General features: G+C 38.7%; 1 protein-coding gene across 1 annotated transcript; it reads left to right on the forward strand.

The window, feature by feature from the left end:
- Window positions 1-332: 332 nt before the first annotated feature.
- Window positions 333-23,840, forward strand: xirp2b (xin actin binding repeat containing 2b). The gene is made up of 9 exons (XM_060876641.1): window positions 333-478; window positions 4,378-4,532; window positions 5,935-6,063; window positions 7,728-7,799; window positions 8,302-8,368; window positions 10,121-10,215; window positions 10,475-21,017; window positions 23,426-23,556; window positions 23,714-23,840. The coding sequence occupies exons 2-8, from the start codon at window positions 4,476-4,478 to the stop codon at window positions 23,515-23,517; spliced, it is 11,055 nt and encodes a 3,684-aa protein (XP_060732624.1). The 5' UTR covers window positions 333-478; window positions 4,378-4,475; the 3' UTR covers window positions 23,518-23,556; window positions 23,714-23,840.
- The last annotated feature ends 4,113 nt before the right edge of the window (window positions 23,841-27,953 follow it).

Consider the following 27,953-nt stretch of genomic DNA (forward strand, 5'->3'; position numbering starts at 1 on the left):
GGATATGTCAGAACACCCCAATAGAGAGATGTAATTTGGGCAGGGACCTCAGTAGAAGAACATTATTGGGTTTTACCTCCACCCCATTCATGGCATAATGTCATCTTGATTGACAAAATGCATGTGTTGATTTATTAGAGAAAGGGAGGGGCAGGAAGCTGAGGGAAGTGAATTTCAGTGACTGAACATGGAAGGCATTGAAAAAAAAAAAGCTCTAAAAAAAGCTTCAGTGGCAGTGGGATTGTGCAGTCAGGGGAGAGGAGGGCTCTAAAATAAAATCAGCTGTCCCTCAGCGCTTGTTGGACAGAGTTAACGTAGTGAAGCTGCTGGAGGAGCTGGTCTCCACCACCACAGCAGGATTGGCAAGACTGCTGTCACATTAGGTGACCTGCAGTCCAGGCTGAACACAACTGACCCAATCTGTGGATTTCTGTCACACTTCACACTTGTCCTTTATAGATAAAGCTACACACAGTTGGTGAGTCAATGTGAACTAATCTGCTTGTATTTGATGTTGAATTGTGCAAGAGTTAATTATATGAGAACATTGTTCTTGTTTTTAGGGTGACAAAGACAGGCAATACTTGTGGAGCTGGTTTGGAATAGAAATGGTGTAAATAAGTGGTGCATTTATTGATTGAAGTGCAGGATTTTCAGAAATAAAAACCCATAGGTAACTTAGGCATTAATTGATTCCCTGGTACACTTTGAGAGTAGAAAACAATACTTGTGTTTTTCAGTAGATAATGTACAACATAACTGCTAACTGCTAAATATTTTCACGATTATGTAAATGCCTTTACACAGTTGTTCGTGTTACACTGGCAATTTAACAACTTGCTTGATTGAAGACCAACTGTCTTGGCCCCATACTGAGCTGCATACTGGATCATACATATATGCAAGATATATTTTATATAACCACTACAAGATTGTTAGGATACATCGTGTCTTTGAATAAATATAGAAACTACTAGACCTTGTAAGAAAGGGCATTGAGGTGGTCAGGCTCCATCGTTATGGAGACACATATACACACAAACTAATGCTAATTTTTACATTTTTAATTCTATACTCATATCACAACTCTATCATAAATATTTGCTGTTACCCAGCACTGAAACTATGCTCACCCTTTCAGTAATAATGCAGACACTCTGATTGCCAACTTATGAAAAAATTACTTTAAAACAGTTATGTGTCTTATGTGTATGACCTATGATTTGTCTGGCAACTTTTCACATATTCACAGAGTAAAATCATCCTTAGATAAGAACTGAATATGATATGCATATCAATAATCATTACTCAATAGTTGTTTCACTTGTCTGTTATCTATTTTTAGTTTTTATTAATATTGTAATTCTAAATATTTGACAATTCATTACATATTCATATTACAATTACATATTACATATTCATATTATACATTATACATATAATCAATTGCATATTCTCTTGTGTCAGTATTTATCACCTACAGCTCAGGTTAAGCAGACTTTTAGTATTAAACCTCTTACAGGATTACTCATGTGTGCTCCCCTACACGAAACCCGAGCCTCCTTGTTGCACTGTTTTAAAATAAGTTAGATTTATTTTTTGCAGCTTCTTGGCGCCTAGATTACTTCACATTTCTGTTATGTGAGCTCGCAACTGAACATTACTTGTCACAAGATAGCTAAGAACTGTGGACACATTTTGACACAACAGACTTTTTCAGGTCACATGTCAATGACTCTGGACCACCAAGTTTTTATATGTACATTGCAAAAACGTTTCACATACTAGCTTTTAAAGTCTTTTTTTAATTTAAAGTAACAGCAATCACACTTATTCCCTGCCATGCAATGTACTAGACACATTTCTCTGACAGTTTGATTGCTTTTCTCTAACATGCCTCCAATGTCAGTGGGTCTAATTTAGGGTCAGAGACTGGTCTAGATCCAGGGATGTAATCTGTAATGTACCAATAAGTCAAGCATAGTGAATGTCATGTGTTTCAGACACTGTGCATGCTGTTTATAAGAATAGCATGCACATTTTGGCATGCAAACAATTCTTAGGGATCCTTCAACTCCTTATTTACACAGCATTCGATCCATGTCTTGTGCATAGTTCAGTAATATATATTGACTTTTATATTTTCTGGAGAGTTGTGAGGAATTACATGTATAGAGCAGCTCTGACTGGGCTAGATATGTATAGCTTGCTGTGTAACTGCCTGACAGACATACTGTAGAAACCTTCTGTATTTTCCTGAATTATTCCAACAAGATAAATCATGTTTTTATTTAGTCTGATCAACTCTGGATGCTAATGTGGTAAAGATATAGAAATTCTATTTTTTAACTAGTCAATGGGTAGTTAACATCGTACCATTAAGCATTAATACAGTACACTCTTAGAATAAGTGCACTTCGTCTTCCTTAAGCTGTTCTACTTGGAATCCTTTCTGATTGAGAAACACTCAGGATGTAGAGATATAAATAGCACCGGTATAGATTCCTTCAGGTTTGTATTCCATTTGACTATATAAATTAAAGAAAGGAACTTATTATAATCACACTGTCTAACGCCTTGCATCAGTATCTTGTTAAAAGTACTATACAGATAAAACTGTATTAAAGTAAACTATATAGCTGTGACTTTCTTGTAGTTTTTTTCTATCAAGTGCACAGTCTGAACAATATGTATATTTAAAGATTATTATTTTATTATAATGTAACTGAATGTGACTATAATGTAACCATGGAGAAAGTTTTTTTTTGCTTGAGTAAAGGCTATATGCGTTTTAAGAAGCTTTTTAAGAAATGAACAAACAGTAGCACCATAATCATTTTTATAGCAGTGGCATAATTGTGCATTTTGTTCAACATGCTACTATTAACAATTTACAACTTGACTTTTTCAACTGCATGCAGTATCAGAAGGAATCAATTTTGTATGAGGGTTATGGTTATACACACAAATCGTATTTAGAAAAGATTAATAAAAAGTTGGGAAAACAATCCTCCACATGCTATACCATAAAGGAATCTGGGCCACTCTCCTCATACAAATTAAATATTTACAGCATATTACTGGTCTACTCACCTTCTGAAATTATACCTCAGCTATTGAATTTTTTATTAAGAATGACTGAAATATCAAAGCGTTTTTACACAAATCAGTTTGGCAGAACTTCATTCCTCAGCACTGGATTTCTGTGTTAGATGTTTTGTAAAGCATTAACATGTTTGTTTATACTATTATCTGAAGGGAAAATGTCAAAGGACTGAAAAATGACCACACAGAATTGCATTTCACAGTGTGTACAGGAGTAAACAATGTCACTGCTTCGAATTGTTAGAACAGAAGTGCGCAAGCTGTAGTACAGCAATTTTTTAAGAACCATGTCAGATCAGAAACAATGTCACAGTATAATTACTGAGTAAGTTGGGGCAGTTGAATTGCTTAAGCACAAAGGAGACATTTTTCTCTCACGCTGTGCATCTGTGAAAGAGTCGTCTGTCTGTCTCACATGTAACTTTCACCTTCCTCTGGTAATGAGAATAATGCAGAGTATGTGTGTTTGTGTGTGTGTCTGTTTGGCCCAAAGGTATGAAAATGTTTGGGTTTCCAGCAGCTCATTATCGTAATGATGTTTTACATCAGGCACTGAGACATAAATCTATAATCTCACATGTTTAATTGGACTGTCAGTGGGACATTGTGCAATTGATTTGAATAATACATAAAGAAGGAAGAAATTCTTGATCTTTTATTTTCCCATTTTAACCTGGCAACATCTTGCATGATGCAAGTATAAGCTGGATATAGTAACAAAGTGACTTCATATGCCAACAACATCGAGTTAAATGCTTAAAGACATGGCTGACAGCCAGTCTGTTTCCTTGTCTAGATATAACTTCTGCATAGTGTGGTGCTGTGTCAAAATGAGATACTGTTCAGGTAAACATTCACGTGCCTCACACCCCAGCAACCTCTGATAAATGCATAGTGCATGGATATAAGGATCCTCTGCCCTTGGAATATGAGCTCCTTGTATGGTGTGAGGCTATATTTAATTTTAGGCAAGTGGATTTTTCAGCTTGCACAGAGCATGATGTAACATAATGTTATTTGTTATGGAATTTAGCTTTCATTTATGTAAATTTTTTTTGTATTCATAATTTTACATTTTTATTTATCGTGGATTGTTTCATCACTAAAAATATTCCACTGTAGAAAGTTCAGATCTGCTGTGTATACTGTAGTTGTGTATTGGGTTTCTTCAAGTGGCCTCTTTCTATTGAGGATGTGTAATTTAATTGATAAGTGTGTGTGTGTGTGTGTGTGTGTGTGTGTGTGTGTGTGTGTGCGCGTGTGTGTGTTTAGCTGAAGGCAGTGTGGTGGTACCCAGGACTGGACATCCTGAGGAGCCAGAGCTGCAGAGGAGCAGGCCTCACTCTGAACCTATCCCTCTAAAGAACCGCATGGCCATGTATCAAGCTGCTGTTACCAACCAGGACACACCAGGCTTTTCCAACGGGGTACACAAGCTCACACATACACAAACACACAAACACACTAACATGCTGCTCTACAGGTTGAACCCAGTGAGTGTGATTCAAATCCCTGCAAACCTGTTAGTATGTTAGAAAAGGAGTGTGCATGAATACCAACAAGGTATTCTTCTTCTTCTTCTTCTTCTTCTTCTTCTTATTGTTGTTGTTGTTGTTGTTGTTGTTGTTGTTGTTGTTGTTATTATTATCATTATTATATATTTAATTTAATGTGTTTTTTATAACAGTCACAGTTAATAGAATCCTGTGTCCCTTTAAGATATGCAAAATGATATTAAAACTGCCTATGAATATGCTACTTTAGATTTATAAAGGACAGTGTTTAATAACATATGGTTGAACATCTGTGAAATCAAAATATGCGAGAGAGAGAGAGAGAGAGAGAGAGAGAGAGAGGGGGAGAGAGAGAGAGAGAGAGAGAGAGAGAGAGAGAGAAGAAATAAAGAAGGTGAATTTGGATGATTTTAGAAGTATTTTATTATAAATATATCACTTTTACATTAGAGGGCCTTAAACTAAGACTCCAGCTCTGATACAAGGCATCTAACTGTGTTTTTGTGGTCCCAGATGATGGCTTTGTAATGTGTTAAGCTGATCAGTGTGGATATTCCACAACTCAATAATAACCCGACACCCCCTTATTTACTTCCTTTGTCTTTTTGCAGGGCTTTAAATATAGTATTACAAAACAGCACTACAGGTTACCACAGCCCCATCCACACAACCTCTACCTCAGTAGTGAGTCAGCCCATCACAGGCTACCTCTGCTCCAAACAGGCTACCTCTGCCCCTATAGGCCAATTCTGCCCACTCTAGACAGTCTTCTGCCCTCTACACACCACCTTTGTTCCTGTAGGCCTCTTCTGCCCCATACACCACCTCTGGCCACTACAGACCACATCTGCCCCCTGTAGATCACCTCTATACAATACAGGGCAACTCTGTCCTCTACAGGCTACCTCTCACCCCTACTGTATAGGCCACATCTGCCACATCTATTTCTCTTCTCTGCACCCTATTGAGTACCTCTAAACCCTATAGGCCACCCCCTACTGACTACATCTGCCCCTATATGCTCGGTGTCACCTTTACCAACTGTAGCCTTTTCCTGCCCCCTAGATGGCAAAAAATACCACCTCTGACCTCTATAGGCTGCCTTTGCCTCCTACAAACCACCTCTGCCACATAGACGACCTCCTACAGGTTACTCTGATCAGCAGTTTTTAACAGCAAAAAAAAAATAAATTTCAAAAAGTTTTATGATTCTCTCTCTCTCTCTCTCTCTCTCTCTCTCTCTCTCTCTCTCTCTCTCTCTCTCTCTCTCTCTCTCTCTATCTCTCTCTCTTTCTGCCCATGTCTATTTCACTAGGTCATGAAAGAAGCTGATGTCTGCTCTGTGTCTGGAGGGCTGGCCAGCATTCGCAGACAGTTTGAAAGTGAAGAGAAGTCTTCCACTCGCACAGTGACAGAGTTTCATGCCACACATAGATCCATGCAGGTAATTTCAGAATAATGTTCTTTTAGTCTGCACACAGGCACAGTATGAATTACAAAGGTTGTCAGCTATGGAACTTTTATTGATATCATTACCAAATTTGAAGAAAATTATAATACTAAAACATAACTAAACCCCAAACACTTAAAAAAAACCTCTCTGGAATAAAATGCAGAAGATGCATTCCACACATAACTTTTACTATTCACAAATGCTAATTGTATTCATGCAACACCTGTATGAATGACTAGCAGAAAGAGATGGAAAATGTAAAACCAGACTCAATAGATTCAAATTTTGTAAAATCCTACACTGCCTCTCAAAATTCAAACCATCCATCCACACCAGTGCTTTCTTCCTGAATGCCCCACTCCCTGCACTGTTTGACGTGCCACTCTAGAGAAAAGATAAGGCTGAATACTGAACAAAAGCGGCTTTAAAAGCTGCTTTCACGTCTGTTATTTCTACAAATGCAACAACAGGAGCTAAAGTGCTCTGGGAGTTTACATTGAAATATGCATTTATGCCAGCTTGTCCGGTTGTGTCTCACTCTGTTTGAATTAATGTGAGCCTGAAAACAATTTATACTGTTTATATATTCACAAACCAGATCTGTAGGCTGATGGTGACACTCCTGAAATGGAGATTTCATTCAGATTGGCCCAATGTCACTGCAGAATATCTTTCATTAATGAAGGGCCATCTCTATTGTTCTTGATGACGTGCACTATTAGAATAATTTGTCTTGCCTGAATCGATTATTGACAGAATAGGAGTTACTTCTAATTATCTGTGGATTAGTTCAGGAGATTTTTGCTGTGTGCTGATTAAAAGAGCGAGTGAGAGTTTGTTTGGACTCATGGAAAAAAGAAAAGTGTTTTGAGATGTGCAGATTATGTAATCTGCACATTTAAAAATGTGCAGGGATATTTAAAAATTGGGATATTGACCAAGATGGCGGCGCGAGCACATCGCGAGGCTCAAGGTCTCTCCAGAATCTGCAACTTTGCGGTACTGCATTTCGTTGCCTTGTACTTGTACATGTGTAATGACAATAAAATTGAATCTAATCTAATCTAATCTAATCAATCAAGACTAAGAGATTGATTAGACTTCCTATAGAAGATTAAGACTTCCTAAAAAATAGAGAGATTTTTTGTTGATGTAAGGACAAACAGAGCTGTGTGTGTATTTATTTGAAATGTACATTCACATGTGCCAAACTAAAGCTTTAATATCACCCCAAGTAGATACTGTTAACCGAATAGGTTCCAATTCCAATTTCCAATTCCAATTAATTGGTATAGTGTGTGGGGGTTTAGGACATTTCCATCAGTGGTGCTGCATAGATTGCAGTACTGAACACTAAAAGAGACTGGCAAAATATTCCACAAATTGGGTGATTATAGAAACCCTCTCTGTTTGACAAAGCCATTGTGTACTTACTGTATACTATTGTAAGCTGTGTATATTGTAAGCTATCTGTAAACTGCTAAGATTGTTTATGATAACTGAAATTGTATATCTACACTGAGACTTAATAATAAACAGTATTTATGTGAGTGTGTGTGTGTGTGTGTGTGTGTGTGTGTGTGTGTGTGTGTGTGTGTGTGTGTCTTTGCATACATCTTGACCTCTCTTAACACACTGTCTTCCATCACACCCAGGAAGTGTCAGACTCATCTGAGCTAACAGTGAGAAGCGGAATTAAAGGAGGAGAATCCCAACAGGCTGAAAGGGTACAGATGCTCCTCAAGCTGTACCTCTAATGACTAATCCAAACAGGCAGTAGAAGGAAGCTACACAGGCAATCACAGCACTAATTTATATCTCAGAGGATCTCTAAAAAACTATAATATCATTTCTAATTTGCCTATTTGCTACTCCATACTCCACTATGATACATGAAAACAATAATAAATGTTAGACCTCTTCTAAAACTCCTAAGTAACATTTAGAGGTACACAAGCCCAAACAACAACACTTTATTCTTTATAGCCTTTTCTTTTTAAATATATCATGGTTATTGTTTTTCCCTCTCAAATTCCAAGCCACAATATATTTTGTGATCTTTCTAGGAAACAGATGTCACTGTAACGGCAATAATACATCCAGTACTTTAATATGTACTTGAATTGCAGTAGGACAATCCATGAAACAATGAGTGTGGTTTTTGCAGCTTAATGTGATTTATATATTAGAACTTAATCTAGATTATAATTATCACACTTTCTTTAACAGGTTTCACATCTGACTGTTCACCAGGGAGTGGCCTCTTCTAGTGTTGAAAACTATCATAGTGAGAATGGTGAGAATTTCTTACATTGATCCTTTTTTTTACCTTAATGTTATTTTTAATTGTATTCACTCCTGCAGATGAACTCCAACTGTTACTTGGAGTTGTCAATAACTTGTCAATAATTAGAACCACTGACAGATGAAGTGGTAATCTCTTTACAATGGCAGTTGTCAAGGGGTGGGATATAATAGGCAGTAAATAGTTGGTTTTCAAAATTGATGTGATGGAAGAAGGAAAAAATGGTCAAGCATAAGGATCTGAGCAAATTTAACAAGGGCCAAATTTTAATGGCTTGACAACTGGGCCAGAGCATCTCCAAAATTGCAGGTATTGTGCGGTGTTCCCTGTATGCAGTGGTTAGTACTGTATCTGCCTACAGTCATCCAAGGAAGGACAACCAGTGGACCAGACGGTTGTCTAAGATTCTTTAATGCACTTGGGAAACAGAGTCTAGCCCATGTGGTCTGATCCCAGAAGAGCTACTGTAGCACAAATTGCTGATAATGTTTATGCTGGCTATGTTAAAAAGGTGTCAGAACACACAGTGTATCACACCTTGCTGTGTATGAGGTTCTGTAGCCACATTCTGACTATTACTGTCCATAAGAACTGGATCGTGGAGCAATGAAAATTGGTGACCTGGACTGATAAATCAGGCTTTCTTTTTGCATCATGTGGACAGCCGGATGTGTGTGCATCAATAACAAAGGAAAGAGATGGTACCAGGATGCAATATGAGAAGAAGGCAAGCCAGTGGACGCAGAGTGATGCTCTGAGCAATGCTCTACTGGAAAAGCTGGGTTTTGGCATTCATGTGGCTGTTACTTTAGTTACCTAAAAATAGTTGCAGGCCAAGTACACCTCTTTTTGTCAACAAAGCAGTGGCCTCTTTCTGCAGGATAATGGGACCTGCCACACTGCAACAACTGTTCATGAATGGTTTGAGGAACATGACAAAGTGTTCAAAATATTGACATGGATTTCAAACTCCCCAGTTTTTATCTGAGCGAGCATTTCTAGAATGTTTTGGCCAAACATTCTGATCCATGGAGACCCCACCTTACAACTCAAAGGATCTGCTGCTAACGTGTGACCTACACAATATTAAGCAAGTACTTTTAATGTTATTTCTGATCGGTGGTTCACCGGCTGTACAAATTTTGATAGGTACTAACCACTAATACCAGGAACACCTCACACGATCTGCTGTTTTGGAGATACTCTTTTAGAGTTGTCTAGCCAACACAATTTGGCCCTTAACCTTGGCAATTTGTTATGCTTCCAACACATCAACTTCAAGAACTGACTGATCACATGCTGCCTAATATATCCCACCCTTTGACAAGTGCCGTTGTAACAAGATAATGAATGTTATTCACTTCACTTGCCAGTGGTTTTAATATTTTGCTGACCTGTGTGTGTGTGTGTGTGTATGTGTGTGTGGGTGTGTGTTTGTTTGTTTGCCAGTGAGTGTGTATATCCAGGGCACCAGACATGCACACACATTCACACTTTCATTTTTACCTGGGGTATTTTTAGCATATTAAATCCACATACCAGATATGATTTTTGGTTAGGATGAAACAGGAGAACATAGAGGAAACTGACATGAATGGAGGGAGAATTTGAATGCCTATTATGAGGGTAAAGGTGTGGAGGTTCTTGGCAAAACTGTCACAAAATGTTTATGAATAATTTCCACTTATAAATACATTTCTGAAACCAGGGCTAATTTAAAATGCATTATTTATTTCATTGCAGATGAAGAGGAGTATTATCCAAAACTCTCAGCCAAAGAGCTGGCACGGCACTTTGAGAAGACCATTGAGGAAGCTGCTCCAAATAAGAAAATCAAGGTAATTACCTATTATTATATATTTTTTCTCAGTCCACTCTGTTTGGGGATATTAAATACAATCTGCAAACAACAGATAACACCCATCATAGTACTGATATCCATCTGGTATCCAACACTACTGAGGTCCATCTAATTAGTTAAATTTAATTTTGTTTTTTCAAACATGATTGCCCAATCATTTCAGACATTTCAGATGTAATAAAAATGGGCTCAGATTTCTCTGCTGAATAATACAATCAAATTTTCTTTCCCAAAAGACTGAACATAGAGTCAGCCATTCTCAGAAGGCCTCAGATATAAAAGTATCCTATCAGGCCTCCGTGGATGACGCGTGTGTCCTGTCAAACAATATAGCAGAAGCTTCTGGAACAGATTCAGGGCATTTAGGATTAGTGCCTTTTAATGATTATGATGAAGACTTCGATTACTTACCTCCTCCACCACCAGACTTACTGGAGGATCTCTCTGAAGACATAGTTTTCCCAGAGCCCCCTGAACCAACACCCCCAAAGAAGCACATCATTCACAAAGATCAATATTGTAAACAGAGAGAACTGCAGGAAGTGAAGCGCCTGTGCAAGCACATTCACCCAGATGTTAGGAAAGACCTGGAGCGAGAGTTATATAACAACATAAATGAGATGGACATGGATGTGGAGATGGTAGGTGATGTACAAGATGCCATACACCAGTACAAACACAGTTGCAGCAGCCCTAATGGGAGCCCAGAGAGAGAATATCTGGAATGGGATGAAATCTTGCAAGGGGAGGTACAGTCTATGCGCTGGATGTTTGAAAATAAACCTCTCGACTGCATTAAGAACTGTTCGGATGACGATGAGGAAAGCGAAAATAGACTTCAGCAAGAAATCATAGCTGGAGGTGATGTAAAAAACACTGCTTTATTGTTTGAGACTCAACACACATTAAAGCTGGATGCTAGTAAGTCTGCAAAGAAAACGTCTTACAATGAAATGGGTAAAAATGATGTTCGTGCAGCAGCCTGGCTGTTTGAAACAAAGCCAATGGACTCACTGAATAAGATGCATGGTGACGATGAGCAAACCAAAGAGGTTATCTTCACACAAGAAGCAGTCCATGGTAATGTGAAATCTATGCGGTACATGTTTGAAAAACAGGGAATGGATTCTGTGGGTGATACTGAAACCATGGATGAAAAGCACCTTCTAAGTCTGAAATCTGTCATGGAAGAGATTAAAGCTGATGGGAAGACAACTGTCTGGCACTTTGAAACCCAGTGCATGTGTGTTTTAAGGGAGCACTCAGGTCAAATAGTAGAAATTACGTGTGTTCGTCGTGAAGAGACTGAGAAAGGTGATGTCAAAACATCACGGTGGCTTTTCGAGACACAGCCTCTTGACATAATCAACAAAGACCTTTCTGATGTTAAGCTTATCTCCAGTATTTCGCTGGAAGACAGTATTGAAGGTGATGTCAAAACAGGAAGATGGTTATTTGAAGCAAAAAACCTTAACTCTTCAGTTGAAGAATGGGAAAGTATACTTAGACAACAGACAGAGGAGATTATTGGGGCTGATGTACGCAAACAATGTATGATGTTTGAGACACAGCCCATGGATACTCTAAAAGATGATTCCAACTCCAGGCCCATCACCACTGAAATCATTGGTGGTGATGTACAAACAGTAAGACATTTATTCGAAACAGCACCATTAGAAGAACTGAAAGAACTGCCAGAGGTGGGAAAGCTGAAGAAAAGTCTAGCAACTGATGAAGATAAAGGGGATCTTCGACACCAAAGATGGATGTTGATGAATCCACGTCTAGAGAACATACAAAGTGAGGATGATGGACCGGGAAAGCTAAAAAAAATAGCTGCCTTGGAAGACGAGAAGGGTGATGTAAAACATCAAAAATGGCTATTTGAAAACAAGAGACTCGAAGATATCAGAGAGGAAAAGAAGGAACTGATGAAAATGATTAACACCGAAAAGATAGATGAAGAATACTACAAAGGTGATGTGCGCAAGAATTGCTGGGTATTTGAGACTCAGTCTATGGACACATTAAAGGATGATTTGAATGCCAGACCTCTGAAAACTGAAGAAATTATTGGAGGTGATGTTCAAAGTGCCAGACACTTTTTTGAAACTATACCAGAAGATGAGTTGAAGGAACTCGCAGAAGTGGGGAAACTCAAAAAAACGGTGACAGCTGAAGAGGAGAAAGGTGATGTTCAGTACCAGAAACTGGTGTTTGAAAGCCAGCCACTAGAACAAATTAGGGATGAAAAAAAGGAAATGACTAGAACAGTAAATTTAGAGGATATTGAAAAAGTGGATGTAACAAATTACATGCAAATCTTCGAAACATGTGATGTGAGCAGATATGATGAAAGTCAAAGGATTCAAGTTGAAGGTGTGACCAAAGGCTCTGTACAATCCAACAAAGAGTTATTTGAATCTGTACCAATTTATGCCATGCAGGATAGCTCAGGCCACTACCATGAATTGAAAACTGTGAGGCGTGAAGAGGTTGTGAAAGGAGATGTGAAAACCTGTAAGTGGATGTTTGAAACCTGCCCTATTGACCAGTTTGATGAAAGTATAAGCAAGTACCAAGTCATTAAAGGCATTACTCAGCAAGAGGTCGAAACAGGTACAGTCAAAACAGCTAAATGGCTTTTTGAAACACAGCCGCTTGATGCCATCAAATACTTCAGCAATATTGAAGATGAAGAGTGTGTTATTAAAGAGACAAGTGATATAGTGAAAGGTGATGTAAAGACATGTAAGTGGCTATTTGAGACCAAACCAATGGATGTGCTGTATGAAAAGGTTGAGCTCAAGAGTGAAAATGGAAATAACGAGGTTCAGAAAGGTGACGTTAAAACCTGCACCTGGCTTTTTGAAACTCAAGCGCTTGATACGATCCGAGATGAGACTGAGACTGAGACTGTGTTTAAAACGTGCACTGTAAAGCAAGAAGATATTCAGGGAAAAGATGTACGTACGGCTTGCTTCCTCTTTGAGACCGAGAACATTGAAAAGATCACCGGAGAGGATGGATGCACGTTTAAACAGGTGACTGAGATTGATATCCATTCTGGAGATGTATCACGAATGAAATACATATTTGAGAACCAGTCCTCTGATGTCATCACCTCAACTTCAGAGGAATTCATGCGCCAGCTGAGATCAGACCAAGCTGAGGACATTAAGAAAGGAAATGTAGGAAATTGCAAATGGCTCTTTGAAAATTATCCAATAGATACAATCCATGAGGACCCAGATGAAGTAAAGGAGACACGCACTGTGACTGACATCCAAGGAGGCAATGTGGATAAGAGTCGATGTGTTTTTGAGACGTGTACTTTAGATAAAATCCAAGAGCTCTCTTCTGAATCAGAGATGAAAAAACTGCAGAGAATAATCTGTGAAGATGAGGAGAAAGGAGATGTGAAAAATTATGCAATGATGTTTGAAACTCAGCCACTTTATGCTATCCAGGACACAGAAGGGCATTACCATGAAGTCACCACACTTACAAAAGAAGAGGTACTGAAAGGGGACGTAGTGGGCACCCGTTGGTTATTTGAAACCAAGCCACTTGATTCCATAAGAGATACCAATGAAGTCTACCTAATCAAAGCTGTTACTGAAGAGGAGGTTCTCAAAGGCGATGTCAATTCTGCTAGATGGAAATTTGAAACCCAACCTCTTGACAAGATTACTGACCACAGCCAAATCTCTGTTAAAACTGTGGAAGACATTAGAGGGGGTGATGTAAAGACAAACAAAGAGCGCTTTGAATCTGACTTAACGTCACAGAAGTTAGTACGCACTGTTAGCATGAGTGAGATTCATAAAGGCGATGTTAGGGCAGCTAAGTGGATGTTTGAGACTCGCACCATTGATCAGATCCATGGGGAAAACACTGAAAACCAGATGGAGAAAGTTGTTGTGGAAGAACAGGTCAAAGGGGATGTTAAACAATCTGTGTGGTTGTTTGAGAAAAATCCACTCAATAGTATCAATGAAAAGGGGGAGACTGAGCAACTTATTTGTGAAGAAATACCCAAAGGAGATGTGAAAACAACAACTTGGCTTTTTGAAACTACTCCTTTGCCTGACTTCAATGCAAACAGTGCAGTGAAAACTGAAATCATTGGTAAGAGTATAAAAGAAACCCTTAAGGAGCTATACAGTCGCAGAATGGTAGAATCCAAAGGAATTATAATAGAGACTGATGAGATTGGAGATGTGCGCATGGCTAAGTATAATCTAATGAATAAAGAGTCGCCTGAGATTCAGAAGGAAGAAATAATCAAAGGAGACTTGCAGAACATCATGATGAATCTCCTCTACAGGCAAGAGACAAAAGAAGAAAGAATTGTTATCAGTGCAGAGGAAAGAGGAAATATCAGTAGCACTGTGGAACAGCTGTTCAATCAGGATTCTGGCATTAATGTAGAAAAAGAGGAAATTATTAGGGGTGACATTCAAGAAGCCATAAACAACCTATTGATGGAGGAGAGTGCTGGCAAACATGGAATTCTTATACAGGAGGATGAAAAAGGAGATGTGCGCATGACTATATATTCTCTTTTTAATAAACAAGAGGATACCAATATTGAAAAAGAGGATGTGACTAAAGGCAATGTAAAAGGCTGTCTAGAAAAACTTTATAATCCAGTCACAGAACAAATTAATAGAATTAAGGTAGATGAAACTGAAAAGGGAAATGTGAGCTTTTATTCAACTTGCATTGAGTCAGGGGCTCTGGTCTACTTGAAACAGCTCCAAACAGAGCATGACGAGATTGAAATAAGTAAGAAAGAAAAGGAAGAAATTGTTTGTGGTGATATTAAAGGGACAAGACAAAGCCTTATGGATAACCAAGCTAAAATCTGTCGCCTTGTGGATAGGGAAGATATTGTGCCTGGTGATGTCCATAACACAGTCAAGGTTTTCATGACAGAGCCTTCAACTGAACATCTCCAGAAAGAAGAAATAGTAGGCGGTGATTTAAGAGCTGCTCTGAACTCTCTGACACAGTCTATAAATCAGTCGGTTGTTCAGGAGAAAGAGGAGGTTGTAAAAGGTGACATATCCACTGCCCTCAAGTCTCTTCAGGATGCCCAAATGCATCCTAAAGAGGTAGAAAAGCCTGAAATCATCCCTGGCAACATCAAAGGAGCATTGAAATCGCTAAAAGACTTGGCTACTGCTAAAGTTGAAATTGTTATTGAAGATTTAGTTCCAGGTGATATCAAAGGGACATTAAAATCTTTGGAGGAAGCCAAGCGAGTAGTGAAAGAAGTGGAGAAAGATGAAATTGTTAAGGGTGACATTAATTCAGCCTTGCAGAGTCTACAAGAGGCTTCTAATGAGCGAAAGGTTTATCAGCAAGATATAGATGTCCAAGGAAATGTGAAAGGGACAATTCAGCTCTTATTAGAACCTCCTTCAACTGCCAAAATGCAGCGCAGAGCCAGCACAGAGGGTGACGTAAAGATGTCAATCAAATCACTATATGAGACACAAGAGCAAGTGCAGTCAGAAAAGGAGGAGGTGATTAAAGGTGATGTTAAGGGTACAATCAAATGCTTGCTAGAAACAGCACAACAAGCAAGTCCAAAGGTTCCCAGAAAAGAGCCAATAAGAAAAGTGAAAGTTCCTAAAGCAAAAAAGTCTCCTTCTCAACAAAAGATTCAATCACCTTCCAGTACAGTAAAGAAGTTAGCCAGTCAGACTATGAATGAAAATATTGTAACCACCAAATCAGTGCAAAGTGAATCAACATCTCATGAGAAAAACACGCACGTCACTCAAAACCCTCCCAGCACAGAGGCATCAAAAACCACTGTGCTAGAACACAAAACAATATTGCAGACTCACGAGGTTAAAACTTTAAAGACTGAATTCCGCAATCTCAAAACAAACCTTAAAGGTATAATAAGATTAGATAAAAGCAAAGCCAGAGAGCAAGAGGTTCCTGTACCATCATTTCCCTCTTCACTACCTGAGCCTGACTTCCCTGCTCCTCCAAATCCTCCTCCAGATTATTATAGCCTTTCTTTTCCTACGCCTCCTCCTGTTATCCAGGGCGATAATGATCTTCCTCCACCACCCAGTCCTCCTCCTTGTGACTTGATGAAATCAGATTCTGATCATTTACCGCTCCCTCCTACTCCAACACCTCCTCCTGTTGTAGAACAAGAATTCCTTCCCCCACCTCCAACTCAGATGGAGCTCGACCTCTTTTCCAATATAACAGCAACCAAGCCTACTAAACTGACAGTGAAGCCAGTCAAAGCTCCAGTTTTGTGTAAAGTACCAAAGTTGGAACCAGTTGTATATGTTGACAAAGTGGATATACATTCTAGATTAGCTTTACAAGAGCCTTCAGGCACTAAAACAGTGAAAAACATCAGCACAACAGAGAGAGAATGTACGGTTTCATCTGCCTCATCCACTCTTGTCTCATCTGAGATCCAATCATCCATTTCAGTGAAGCCACCTGAGTCCCCACATCCTCCCTTGGGTCTTATTCCACCAGATTCACCACCGCCGCCATCTCTGAAAAGTAACTTCATAACTCCATTAATTAAAGCTGAGCAAAAATACAGGCAGCAGCACAAGGAGAGCCACAAGGAGAGCCACACATCATCCAGCTCCGCAGCATTTGAAATTGACATGTGTGAGTCTATCAGTACAGCCTTTAAAACGCTTTCCTCAGGAGACAAGAGCACTGCACATTCTGAACAGGGCGTACCATTTGATTTCCCACAAGAGAAAACAGAAAATAATGTGACCAAAATGACATCAGACTCAGAGTTGAATGATTCATCCAAGAATGCTGCACATTCAGAAGCTCTCCCATGCAAGCCTTTAATCTCTACCACAAATAAAAATTCTCTTTCTGAGTCTGCCATTATTTCCTCAGCTAAGCAGGACATTATCTCTAATCAGACATCTCAAAGCACTTCAGTCCAGCAGCAGACCACATCTAGCACATCTAAAAGGAAGAAAAAACAAGTGACAACAACAAGAAGTATTCAGCATGTGACCTCAAGTCATGTTAAACACCCAGAGATGGTTATTAGCAATGCTGCACAGGTAACTGCAAATGTCCTGGAACTAGGTGAAGAAAAACACAGTCCAGTTGCCTCTACAGATAACTCTGTGAATAGTGCGATTGAGTTAGAAAGTGGCAAAAAAGATATTGTAAATAATAGTTTGGCTGAAAAATCTGTAGTGGAAAAAAGTAAGAAAGTTAATATCTCTGAAAAAACAGGCAAGAGAAAGACATCCCCTGATCAGAGCAACACTTCAAAGGTAAATATAGACACAGAAATTAAAGAAGATGAGCAAATGGTTCAAAAAGTGAAGAAAGGCCGCAAAAAAGATGAGGGCACAGAAAAAAAGCCGGCAGCTCAAACTCAAGTGGTGAAGGTGGCAGCAGAAAATGTCCAGGTGAGAGAAAACAGAGAAAGGAAAGTCACAGAGATTAAAGGGGAAAAACAGGCCACACAAAAGCACGGTGAGGATGGTCTTGCCTCTCCAAAGAAAAAGAAGAGAGCTAAATCCAAGAAAGACAAGGACGCAGCTCAGCAAGCCCAGGGGCAAACACAAAGTAATACCATTCTTCCTCTGCCTGCCTCCTCCTCAGAGGTAACATCTCCAGCTTTGACATCTAATCAGAAAGAAGAGGAATTTGTGGTGGTGCAGACCCACAAAACCATTCAAGGAGAACACATTGCAGTCCATGAAGAGATCACCATCACGGAGAGCAAAGTTCAGCAAAGTTTGCAGCAACAGGACACTATGGTAAAGTCTCAAAAACAGGCCAAGACTCTGAAAAAGAAGGAACGGGTTGACAGCCAACAGAAATCTAAAGATGAAAGTGTAAATGTGACAGGGGAGCTGACACAAAGGAAGCCTTCCAAGACTTTGACAGAAAGCAGAGAGGCATTACAAAGATGTGCAGAAGCTCAGAAGTTGCTGTCTTATATCTCAGAGTTACAGGAAGTTACAGAAAAAATGGACTCTAAGACTGTGAAGACATTACTCAATGAAATCCCAGAGTGGCTTATTGGTCCAGAGGAAAAGAATAGCTTGGTGAAAGATATAGATCAACATAATTTGGACAGAATCAAAGAAATTGTAGCTCATGTACAAAATATCATTCAAGTAAAATTAATGGATGTTGAAAGACATGTTGCAACCACTGAAAAACATGAATGTGAAGCTACATCTGAAGGGGGTACATCAGGCAAGGTTGTTCAAAGGATTTCAAAAATCACTATAGATTCCAAAAAAGTTGAAAACCAAAAGAAAGTAGAGGAGAAAAAAAACGCTTGTGAAAGTCGCAAACAAAAAGGCAAGAGCAAAAATCCTCCTTACCCCAGATCACCATCACCTTCATTAAAAATGCGTTCACCATCACCCACATTTATCACCATTGAATCCACAAGAAGAATTGACTCACCACAGAAACGAGTGCCATCACCTCCTCCAATGCCACCTACTCCTCCACCACGCCGGTCTGAAACTCCTACATCACGTTTAAGCAGAGCTTCTCCATCACCCGCTCTAGGAAGAGCCAGTAGTCTACCAAGGCTCAGAGAAGCTACAGCTAAACTTTCTCCTGAACCTTCACCTGATCTCATGCATTATCCTGGGTCAGTTACTGGGAGGAAGACTGAAATTGTAGAAATTCCATCCTCATTTCAGTGTCAAATTAAAACCGATTCTAAGCCTGCTGAAGAAGGAAGGATTCTGAAAGAGCGTAAAGTCTCTGAAAGTTCAGAGGAAGTGGCTAAACTTTTTCCCGGACCCTCACCGTCACCTGAACCTGTACATCGTCCTGGGTCAGTTACTGGGAGGAAGACTGAGATTGTAGAAATTCCATCCTCATTTCAGTGTCAAATTAAAACCGATTCTAAGCCTGCTGAAGAAGGAAGGATTCTGAAAGAGCGCAAAGTCTCTGAAAGTTCAGAGGAAGTGGCTAAACTTTTTCCCGGACCCTCACCGTCACCTGAACCTGTACATCGTCCTGGGTCAGTTACTGGGAGGAAGACTGAGATTGTAGAAATTCCATCCTCATTTCAGTGTCAAATTAAAACTGATTCTAAGCCTGCTGAAGAAGGAAGGATTCTGAAAGAGCGTAAAGTCTCTGAATGTTCAGAGGAAGTGGCTAAACTTTCTAGTGGACATTCAGCGTCACCTGATCATCTACATTGCCCTGGGGCAATCACTGGAAAAAAGTCTGAGATTGTGGAAAATCTATCCACATTTCAGAATCAAATTAAAACTGATTCTAAGCATGCAGAAGAAGGAAAGATTTTGAAAGAGCATTCAGTTTCTGAAAGTACAGAGGAAGTGGCTAAACCTTTTCCCGGACCCTCACCGTCACCTGAACCTGTACATCGTCCTGGGTCAGTTACTGGGAGGAAGACTGAGATTGTAGAAATTCCATCCTCATTTCAGTGTCAAATTAAAACCGATTCTAAGCCTGCTGAAGAAGGAAGGATTCTGAAAGAGCGTAAAGTCTCTGAATGTTCAGAGGAAGTGGCTAAACTTTCTAGTGGACATTCAGCGTCACCTGATCATCTACATTGCCCTGGGGCAATCACTGGAAAAAAGTCTGAGATTGTGGAAAATCTATCCACATTTCAGAATCAAATTAAAACTGATTCTAAGCCTGCAGAAGAAGGAAAGATTTTGAAAGAGCATTCAGTTTCTGAAAGTACAGAGGAAGTGGCTAAACCTTTTCCCGGACACTCACCGTCACCTGAACCTGTACATCGTCCTGGGTCAGTCACTGGAAAGAAGTCAGAGATTGTGGAAATCCCAGCCATATTTCAGTGTAAAATTAAAGCTGATGCTAAGTCTGTTGTAGATGAAATGATTATGAAAGAGCATAAAGGCTCTGAAAGTTCAGATAAAGTGGTTAAACTTTCTAGTGGACCCTCAGCCTCACCTGAACCTGTCCATCGTCCTGGGTCAGTCACTGGGAGGAAGTCTGAGATTGTGGAAATTCCATCCACATTTCAGTGTCAAATTCAACCTGACACTAAGCCTGCTGAGGATGGAAGGATTCTGAAAGAGTGTAAAGACTCTGGAAGTTCAGAGGAAGCTGTCTCAGTAAAGGTGTCATTAATTCAACACAAGACTCAGGATGAACAAAAAAGAAGCAATTATATTCCTGAGCATTTAGGGACAGATACAGAAGACGGTGAACCTAAGGTACCAGGGACAAAAGGTTTCAGCAAAGAATTTGATGTCCTGGAACAGTCTGGCATTGAAAGAGAAACCTTAGACAGACCGGACTATAACATCAAGGTTGTAAGAGACATTTTGGAACTGTCTGAGAAAGGTTCCTCTGTGAAAGAAGAGAAAAAGAAACAGGAGGAACAGGTGTCAAGTGTGAGGGAAATCATGCCTCAGGATTCAAAGCAAGATCAACAGACATTGAGGTGGCTCTCCCAACAGACCTCACCTCCGCCTCTGCTTAAAGACGTAATGCTGGAAAAGCCGGCCAATCAGTATGACTTCTCAGAGACAGAAAACATTATTGCCGATGAAGCTGGTACAATGATAACTGGGACAATAAGCACGACAACAATATCTGAACATTCTGAGAGTGTTGTCTCACAGCATGCTCCGTTCTCGTATGCTGATGCTGTGAAGAAAAAGGCTCCAGAGCTCAACATATCCCCTGAGGCCTCTGCTGAAGAATTATTGAAAAAATTTCATGAGATGTGGACTGAGAGTGAGAGTGTGTTTAAAAGCCTAGGCTACAGTGTCTCAGGTGAGGGAATTTAACTGGCTACCAGATTAAAGAGAGAGTGCTGTGACTGACAAACCTGCTAACATTGCATGAGAGGATTGGGAACTAACTGCAAGCTGAAGCAGAATCAATGCCTGCAAAGCAGATTATAGTTAAACATAGCCATGTTGCATGTACTGTAAGTACAGTACTCAGAATACATACAGTATACACATGTTTTTGTTATTAATATATAATTCATGCATATATATTCACCCCAAATATACACACTTGACATAAATGACATATTCATAAACAAGAACACTCCTGAAAGTTGTTGTTTACAATTCCATCTTTGTAATATATATATATATATATAGTTAGCAGTTTTTGTAGCATTTTGGTTAAAAATTTGGCCTTTTGGCCAAATTTAAAAGTTTTCCTTTTGGCAAATGCTCTGCAATTCCCTAAGGCTATAAGGGTCCCTCTGATAGACTTTTCGATTTCAAAATCCTCCATAAAATTTCAGTGGGATACAAGATGAGGTCTTCTTGAATTATTTTTGCTAGTTAGTTGCTAGTCAAGGTCTTGTTGAAACATCTACAGTGATAAAAGTGATAAAATTCTTCTCTAATATGTCCAGCTACATCACTCCAGTCAAGTTTTCTTTGATAATGTGAAAGTTCCCAGGTGCAGAGAAGATCTCCATATCATAATGCTCCCACCTCTGTATAGTACTTCACTGTGTGCATGGTGTTGTCAGGATCATACCCTCAATACTTCTGCCATCAAACTCGATGAGCTGAATTACTGCAAAATATATTTATTTTCATTGTGTCTGACCTGACTGTATTGTACATTGCTTCTTTTATAGCAGAGGATTTTTTCTGGGGTTGTAGGAGCAGAGATGTCTCTTGTGTAGTTAACTGTTGTTCCTGCTGATTTCATGTCATCCTGCAACTCTTTTCAAGTGACTGATGGCTTTTCTCTAACCTTCTTTGTCATTAGTTTGAGAGAATGCTGTAAAGTCTTGCATGGTGCAGCTGCCAAGAGACGATTACTTGTAGTTCCATCAACTTTGAAACAGCGTAATCAGTTTCACTGACAAGGGAGTTTAAGGTCTTAGTTATGGCTCTGTGGCTTTTTCCTTTGATGTCTTGGTTAATAATCTTGAACCCCGAGAATTTTAGGAAGCTCCTTCGCCTTCACCATAATTGCTGCCTGGCGCCTGAAATCTCACTAACCATGTCAACGTCTTTTATATTGATGCAAGATTCAATTTGCATGAGAATGTTTTTTGCAGCATCTATTTCTGAATCAGATTTAGATTTGGTAATCTTTAGATCTGTATTTTTCCTCTAGCACTTTTGTTTTGAAACAGATAATATCTTTGTTTATGGTCATGAATGCTTACTTTTTTGCTCATAATTACAAAAAGTCAAAAGTTAACACATTAAGTCACATGTATTACATATGTCACATTCTTTATCGTTGCCTCATTAATGAAGACAAACCGATCAGTTTGGAAGATGATCAGCAAAATGTTTTTTTTTTTAAATAATGACATCCAGCAAACCTAAAAGAAAAAAAGAACAGGGTGAGCAAAAAATAGTCCTCTAAAGTAATTATATGTGTTAAATATGAAGGGTTATTTTAGCCAATTCGAATTTTTTTAATTATTCCATTTCTGAAATTATTATGTTTAATTCCAATTAATGGATCAAGTCAGACATGCAACTGAAAAATTGCCAGCAAGAACAATTTAGGATTTTTATACTTAAGTACTCACGGCAAACTATTACTGCAGATATTTGATAATCAGATTTAAAATCAGATAATATATTTCTGTCTCAAAAGCTCCACATACTACTGTCTATTTTTAAATATTTTCAGGTTTATATTTAGAAAGAGGGGGGCACAGTGGCTTAGTGGTTAGCACGTTCGCCTCACACTTCCAGGGTCGGGGTTCGATTCCCGCCTCCACCTTGTGTGTGTGGAGTTTGCATGTTCTCCCCGGGTACTCCGGTTTCCTCCCCCGGTCCAAAGACATGCATGGTAGGTTGATTGGCATCTCTGGAAAATTGTCCCTAGTGTGTGAGTGAATGAGAGTGTGTGTGTGTGCCCTGCGATGGGTTGGCACTCCGTCCAGGGTGATGCCCAATGACGCCTGAGATCACAGGCTCCCCGTGACCGGAGGTAGTTCGGATAAGTGGTAGAAGATGAATGAATGAATGTTTAGAAAGTCCTAGTCTATAGTTTATGCCTCAGTTAACTCAAGTCTCCCAGACATTGCTAAATATTTAAAGAATATTCAACATGCACGAACATTCTGTAAATATTTTATTTTATAATTAGCTAGCATTTTGTCAGTTTGTCTTGTCATCTAGCACTGTGAATGCCTGTGACTTAGAAATGAAATTCACTTGTTTGTTCTGTTTATCTCTTTCCAGATTCGAGTTCCAAAGTCGGAGATGTGCACAGTGTGTCGGACGAGAGTGTATCCCATGGATGGTCTGATAGCAGACAAAAAGAAATTCCATAAATCCTGTTTCTTCTGTGAACACTGCAAAAATAAATTAAGGTATATCATAGTCCCCTGTATTATGCATTTAAAATATTGAAAAGTTTAACTAACTATAGTCTGTGTAGTGTGATTTATAAAATTGCATCGAATTACTTTGATAACTGGAGTGTACATAACATCTGTAAACAATATTTTTCTTTCTAATAATCAACAGCCTTGGAAACTATGTCTCTCTCCATGGACATTTATACTGCCCACCACATTATAAGCAGCTCTTCAAATCTAAAGGACATTTTGATGAAAGATTTGGACAAAGGTCTCAGAAAGAACTGCTGACTGGAGGGAATTTAATGAATGCCATTTCTGAAGACCACGATTGCAGATATTCCCTTTCTCAAAGCAGCTTCAGTTCTGTGTCCGACATCTATGAAAAAGCATCAAAAGTACAAGAAAAATCTGATCAATACCCTCAAAAATTAAATAAACATTGTTTAATTTGGCCTCCTCACGCTGAGCCGCCAAAGAAGACCTTTACCATGGACCAAGATATACAATTAGTTAAACCAGTGTGGCCTCCCACACAGTCTACGAAGTCTCCAAAACACCAGCGACGGAAAGTATCACAGATTATTACTCTTCATCCATAAGACATTAAGGCTGCTGGGTGCTTCAGGACTTCATATTTGTTGAATTCCGCACAAAAATGACAAAACGATCAAAGGAATATCTAAAAACAGGTGAATAAATAATGAGGAATGAGCACCGAGAGCAAGGGAATAATCTTTAATGAATCTGAGATAGTAATAAAAGAAAAATGGATGATGTGGCCAGAGAAGGAAAGTGGTAAATATTGATGAGGATGTGATGAGCAAGAAGAATGACGTCAATGGAGGTACTAAAGGTTTGTGGTTAGAAGGAAGGTTTGTGGATGAAATGGAGAAGGATGTGAAATAATTTGAAAGACATTTTGAATGGAGACAAGAAGAACGAAATACAGTAGCATACAAATTCGTAATTCACACTGCAAGTAAACTTGACAGTAATCAAAATTAGTTGATCATATAGAGAATTATTGCGAAATGAAATGGATAACAAGGTGCCATATGTCAAGATCTCAGTATGTGCTGCATTAAACACTTTAATCTTATATAAGAATTATAGCATATTGTTACTGCTTTTGCTTAGAAAAACAAATATTCATTTTTCTTCTTTTCTTTTCTTTTCTTTTCTTTTCTTTTCTTTTCTTTTTTTTGACAGTGTCCATGGAGAGAGTACTGATATCATACAGAATTTAGCTTTCCCAATTTGCCCAATTTTTGTATTATGTCTATGGTAAGATTTTATCATGACTGTTGCTCTGTATGATCATGCCTTTGGAAGCACCTGGGGTGCAGTGTAGCAAATGATTAAACTGAGTATATAATTCTTCTTATGTAAATGTCATATCTAATTGGTATTTGTTTATTTTGGTCACTGGTGTCCTACTCTAAACAGAAAATATTTTTAAATGGACATTTATTTTTAGAATAGTCTTTGTTTGTACGAGAGCATTCCTGATCATTTAATCGGGTCAGGCTGGTTCACTGGTGCATCTTGCAAATTTTTGATCTAAGAAAAATAAACAGCTCTTATGTTCAATGCATATGTTGTATTCATTACCAAGGCATATTAACTCATTCATCATCAGGAAATGCTTTATCCTGGATCTGAAGCCTATCCTGGGAACAGTGAGGGTTCACGTCACTTAGCCCCGTATTTCAGTATACAGGACACTGATGACTGAGTCTGCCTTTTTAAGGACAGTCTTGTTTGAAAAATCTTTCCAGTGCACTGGAATGGTCGCTCCCTAAACTTTAGAATAGAATGATCGGTGTAAATGGTTATTACAGTATTTTGTCTTCTGGAAAACATTATTTACTGTTATTTAGCTTCTGAAGGGCAGTTCTACATAAAAAATATAAAATATTAAAAAAAAAATAATAATAATAATAATAATAATAGCACTGATTTACACTGATCAACCTTTTCAAAATTTTATATGAATCAGAATGTCTGCCCCTTTTGTAATAGTTGTGAATGAGTTACTCAATATATACAGAGAAGGCACAGGAGGATTTTTCTGAAGAACAGTTGACAGGACAAACAAGATACTCATGAACAACTATTACATATTATAAAAACAGTGGCTGATCATCTGCATAAGAAAATACAGTAGTTGTATGAATTCTGTTAATATAGTGTCTTGTGGACTACCAGCTATGAGCATCTGTTATGTGAAACAGCTTATTATATAAATAATCATTTATAATTATTATTATATAAATTATATAATTTTAAAGATATATCACATATAATATAAAATATAATATTAAATTAAGAATTTAATCTATCTGATAGTCCTGTTCCTCGTATATATAATCGGTCTGTAAGCATGTGTTGCATATTGTGTTCAATTCAGATTGAAGCTCTATGCTGTAATCCTCATTGCTGTATCTGCATAGGGGCTGAGTTAATCTGGATTTAGGGAATAAAAAGCAGGTGAAAAGAACCCTGTCCATTTGAGTTCAGATTTTTTTCTGCCTTCTCCCTTACAATTCAGTGGATTCTCGAGTGCAGTTCATGTTCAATAATCCTCCATTTCAAGACCATATGAACTGTCTTTATTCTTTCATAAGCTTGCCAAGAGCACAATCTTTGAGCCAAAAACCTATCTTCCATTAAGTGGCTGTCAGGCCACATTGAGTCAGTTATCACATAGACAGAGATTGTCTGAAAACATGTCTTTGTTAGACTGCTTGGTGACAACAGTTCTAGCTGTCGCCTTTGGGGGAATTTTTAATTTTGCTTAATTAGTTCTATTCAGAGCGCCAATTAAACCACATGAATTAGTTGTAGGAAGCGATGAGAAAATCAGGATATAGTTTCATAAATCTGTAATATTTTATGACAGTAGGTACAGTACAATACATTTTCCTCTCTAGACATGCAGACTTGTGCAACATTATCATAAAAATTCCTCACTACAAAACTCTTCTAATCCACTTGTGCCTTCTATCTTGAATGAATGAGGATCAGGACTAACTAGTGTTAATTCCATTCACAGGTAAATGACTTGACGCTGTTAAAATGCAATCAGGGAGGCTTAATGTCATTGTAGAATTATCCTTTAAATATCATCTGTTTCACATTATATTAAACAGGAGTGCAAACAGACTAAATGTCAGTCGTTGGTGCCCCACCACAGGCAAATTTTGTTCTTTAGGTTCTCTGGCACTATGCGCACAAACACATTTATACAGGAAGAAACCCACATGGACTCAGTGAGAACACGCACAGAAACTGAACACAGACAGTAACCTGAGCTTAGTTATGACCTGGGGACCCTGGATCTGTGAGGTGGCAATGTAATCCAGATTTACTTGATGTAACGTCCCATGGGGGACATAGGTTGACCACAGCAGAATATCTCTTTCTGTTTTTAGCTAGTATAAGATGAGTAAGAGTTACAGCTTTTACGGTTGTTTCTGTAACTAAGGTTAATTCACTGATGAGTGGTTGGCCTTCCAGCTTCACCGTTTTCTTGTTATAAAACAAAATGACCAGTTACCATGATGAAGACGTGGGTGTAGACCTTTAGAGCCCCAGTACTATCTGTTCTAACAAAATATTATAATCAGTATATTTTACTTCTATATACAAACAGACAATGGGACATGGGACATTCGGGACATGATAGCCTAGCGGTTAAGGTGTTGGTTTACTGATCGGAGCGGTTAAGGTTTATGAGTTTGAATCCCAGGTCCACCAAGCTGCCACTGTTGGGGCCCCTGAGCAAGGCCCTTAACCCTCAATTGCTCAGTTGTATAAATTGAAATAAAAATGTAAGTCACTCTAGATAAAGGTGTCTGCTAAATGCAATGGGGGAAAAATCAATGCATTTTTTTTTTGTCTGAACTATTTCTTTAAGGTGGTAACCTCACTGACATCACTGATGCACTCACCGTTATGTCTGTCTGTCTCTCCTAACTAGATTAGTGTGCTTCAATCTGGACAACTCTACTGAACTCTTCACCTCAGCTACATATAAACAAAGGCACATCTATTACTGAATTAATCACACACCATGTCAATTAACTCTGTGGTCAAATTAAACTATAATTTAATACGTGATCCATTTGGTCTTTGATTTCTGAGTTTGGTTATAAATCCATTCCTCATTTTGTAAAATTGCACACTTTAGGAATAAAACTATTCATTTCTAAATTTCTTTGAATGACTTCACATCGCCAATCAACCTTGCTATGCAAAAGAGCTAACGTTTCAAAGCAGAGGATTGGCTGTAATATCTTGAGAAGCGATTCCGATTGGTTGAGCTTCTTGTCTGGGCGAGGCGCGCGCCGCGCTATCAGCATTCCTCGCGCGCAGCGGTCTGTCGTTCTGAGATGCTGAACGGA

Source organism: Tachysurus vachellii, chromosome 8 (genome assembly GCF_030014155.1).
Source record: "Tachysurus vachellii isolate PV-2020 chromosome 8, HZAU_Pvac_v1, whole genome shotgun sequence".
Taxonomy (NCBI): Eukaryota; Metazoa; Chordata; class Actinopteri; order Siluriformes; family Bagridae; genus Tachysurus; species Tachysurus vachellii.